Raw genomic sequence first — 3,810 nt, forward strand, 5'->3', positions numbered from 1 at the left:
TCCTTTTTTGGTATGTTTATGGCGATTCTTAGTTTTTTCTGAGGGGATTTATAGCAATTCTTAGTTTGTGCATTACTTTAGCAGTCTTCATATTATTATGAAGCACGCTCCATATGGTGGATGATGATCGATATTATGACGACTCTAAAATGGTTGCCTCTAATTAAGGACCTTTTTTGAAGCAGGACATAGTGCCGAAGTTCTTGTGGCCCGTGTCTTTTAAGACTTAAACCCTGCTCGGTGAGCATATTCACACTTGGAGATCAAGGTCCACAATCATCATGCACGTGTCTGAAGCCGAAGGATATAGCACAAACCTGCATGTAACACGTACCCAAGGAGAAAACACACACCATATCTAGCTAGAGAACAAAGATATGTGATGGTGTAGAGTATATAATACTTCAGAGAGGTAAGCAGCGCATCCTAAACTCCCTGTCATATGACTACATATTAATCAGTAAGATATTGTTTAGTGCATAATCCATAGCAAAGCGTGCATAGAGCTAGAGGCGTGTCGCCAACAATCTGCCTACGTCTCGTCAGAAAGCGACGTAGCTGTTCTACATACATATATACGTATTCTAGCAATCATTCACCCTATTAAGTACTCTACTCCGTATTAGCTACCACAATCAGCATCACCAACAGCAAATTAAATACGTGCGTCAGGAAGTGATAGAATAATACTGGTAGCAGACTAGCAGCTACACGTTTTTTTGACATCCCATAATCGATCGATCGATCGGGTACCCGAATTGACCCCCACTACATGTTGGATTGATATTCCCCGAGAGATCGATGGAGAACCTAGTACTACCGCGTTCCTTTGCGGCAATAGTATCTGTACCCGCCGCCCCAGAGGCGGCGGCGGGAATGTAACTCCGGTGCCATTCCACACATCAGCCTCGCTGTCATGCTAGCTCCAGGCACCAGTATAGATGCCCGGATTATACAGCTCGCCCTTTTCACACGCGACACCACGCGCCCGCGGCCCCCGGCTTAATCTGCTTACCTCACGAGCTCCAGCCAGCCTTCCAAGCTCCCGAGGGCCGGCCGCGACGCGACTGGCGCGTATAAAGCTTGGCCGAGAGCAACACCAACGGCGCACCAGCTTCCCTCCCTCCCCAGCTTTCCTTCCCCGTTTCTTCCCAGCCGTGACATGCACGGCTTGACATAGACGACCTCTGCCAGTCCTCTCCACCGAGAATCCAACCCAACCCCCACACACATATAAAGCCGGGGCCTGCGCTGCGATATATTGCAAGCGAGACACGCAGACCTTGCTACATAGAGGAGGTCCGGGGTCCAAATCGAACTGTATATGGCGCTGAGTGCTTACGCGATGGAGAGCGCGGGTCTGGGTGTGCGGTACTTTGAGTGGCTCAGGCCGCGGTCACCGCGGGCATCCTCGCCGTCATCGATGCCATCCTCGCTCTCGTCGCCGTCGAGTGACTGCCTGGTGCCCGGTGAAGATCATCGAAGCACCATGCTGTGTCTGCCGCTCCTCGGCAGGGTCGGGGCTGGGGAGGAGACGACGAGCGGCGGCACCCCTGTTGGCGCGCAGACAAGTCCTATCAAAGAAGAGCTGAGCGGTATTACGGAGGACGCCGGTGTTGACCTGAACATCGGCTTGCCGGCCGGTGGCGGCTATTGTTCTGAAGAAGAGGTGCCGCCCATGGCCATGTCCATGGACGAGGACGAGGAGGAGGAGGAGGTCGAAACGGAGGATGAAGAGAAGCCAAGGTACGAGAGGTTCAAGGTGGAAACAGGCGTGCAAGTTGAACATAGTGAGATTCTGGTGGAGTCAGTGGAGGGATCAGACCGCGTATCCATAGGCCGCGAAGAGACCAGCGGCTGCCGCCACCGGCGGTTCTGGATCCCGACGCCGGCGCAGATACTCATCGGCGCCGTGCAGTTCGTCTGCCACGTCTGCAGCAAGACCTTCAATAGATACAACAACATGCAGGTGACCGATCGATGCCCCACCTTTTGTTTAATTTCGGCTAAGATTTGCGCCCCCTTTTGTTTAATTTTCGACTAAGATTTGCGCCGAAATCTAAGTTTTCCGATTCATCTCCTATTCTTCTCTTTTTCAAACGACCTAGTTGTGTTTTGAATTTAATTTTTCACATATGAACACATGCATAACGTTGGAGCTTAATGGATGACTACTATTTTGGATAGTAAAGCACAGGTGGCGTGCAATACTGCTAGTGAGACAAGATTTATATTCCTTTTGCTTGTGTCTCCACTCTCAACTCGGCCTCATGCATGCATACATGCATCTTCATGTTTGCCGAATAATAACCTAGCAAATATATCCATGCCGCCCGCAAGGAATCAAATATATGCTACTTGAAATGGAAATGGAACTAGACCACCATAGCCACGGCCACGTAGTATATATCAGGCTAGCTCGGTTCACACATGCATCTTTTCTATCCAAATATATTCGTTTGCTCCACTGATTCTCATCCGTGCCGTAGACTCGACTGACATGCTGATGCCGCATGCAGATGCACATGTGGGGCCACGGGCGGGAGTACCGGAAGGGCCCGGATTCGCTCAAGGGCGCGGCGGGGCAGTCGACCCACGCGGCGGCGCTGGCGCTGCTGCGGCTGCCGTGCTACTGCTGCGCGGCTGGGTGCCGGAACAACGTGGCCCACCCGCGGGCGCGGCCGCTCAAGGACTTCCGCACGCTGCAGACGCACTACCGGCGCAAGCACGGCGCCAAGCCCTTCGCCTGCCGCCGCTGCGCCAAGCCCTTCGCCGTCAAGGGCGACTGGCGCACGCACGAGAAGAACTGCGGCAAGCGCTGGTTCTGCGCCTGCGGCTCCGACTTCAAGCACAAGCGCTCCCTCAACGACCACGTCCGCTCCTTCGGCGGCGGCCACCGCCCCGTAGCCCCCGCCGACGCGGCGGCCGCGCCCGCGCCGACGCAGCAGCGCAGGGAGCGCATCATACGGTTCGACTAGTGCCACGGTGCCCGTGCGTGAGCTTGACAGATCAATTGACAGGGTTTATTAATTAATTCTTGATCGAACATTAGCTAGTTTTGCGTACATGCGATTGGTATATGCTCCGTAGACGTGTATGTACGTAGAAGGCTGGAACAAGGAGCACACAAACCCGTGTTTATACAGTAATAAGATCATAGAGGTTTGCCGTGTAGATGATAGCTAGGCTGTGAAGTAGCCGAATTTTCTTCTGGAGGAGCTGCAGATACAGGTAGCTTGCGAGGGAGAAAATTTGTCAGCTTCACAGACCAATATTCTTCTGGCAGATATATAGTATGTATCAAATGTACAAGCATGCATGATTTCAAATTGTATGTGATTAATTAGATGGACTATCAGTTGTTAAAAAAGTCTGACCAGTTGATAATTATTTAGTAATGGCGTGCCCCTTTTCTTGTTTTTCATGAACACATTCCTCATGCAGCTGCATTTTAATTTATCCTCAGTTTTGTTGCTACTATACGAAGAACAGGACTATTATGGTCTCTTCTTTAGACAACGAAAATCAGAAATTTTGGTTACAAAAATATTCATACATGTAGGTAACAGATTATATATATTCATCACCCAGGGTGCAAAATAAGTTATTCTTCACCCGAGATAATCCTACGATCATTTCATAAATAAATTATATTTGAAATACAAAATAGTTACATTCATATTGATTCATTGCGTAAAATTTGGCATAAGAAAGAAAATATAGGTCATAAGACCAGAAAATTTATATTTTATATATGTACATTTTACACTATGTTTTTACATCTGTAATTTTACGTTACATAAAATATTT

General features: G+C 49.5%; 1 protein-coding gene across 1 annotated transcript; it reads left to right on the top strand.

Annotated features, from left to right (window-relative positions):
- Positions 1–1,119: 1,119 nt before the first annotated feature.
- On the top strand, positions 1,120–3,394 carry LOC123182181 (protein TRANSPARENT TESTA 1). Its single transcript, XM_044594671.1, has 2 exons — positions 1,120–1,969; positions 2,520–3,394. Exons 1-2 carry the CDS (start codon positions 1,325–1,327, stop codon positions 2,976–2,978), a joined length of 1,104 nt encoding a protein of 367 aa, XP_044450606.1. The 5' UTR covers positions 1,120–1,324; the 3' UTR covers positions 2,979–3,394.
- Positions 3,395–3,810: the final 416 nt, after the last annotated feature.

This window comes from Triticum aestivum, chromosome 1D, assembly GCF_018294505.1.
Source record: "Triticum aestivum cultivar Chinese Spring chromosome 1D, IWGSC CS RefSeq v2.1, whole genome shotgun sequence".
Lineage (NCBI taxonomy): Eukaryota > Viridiplantae > Streptophyta > Magnoliopsida > Poales > Poaceae > Triticum > Triticum aestivum.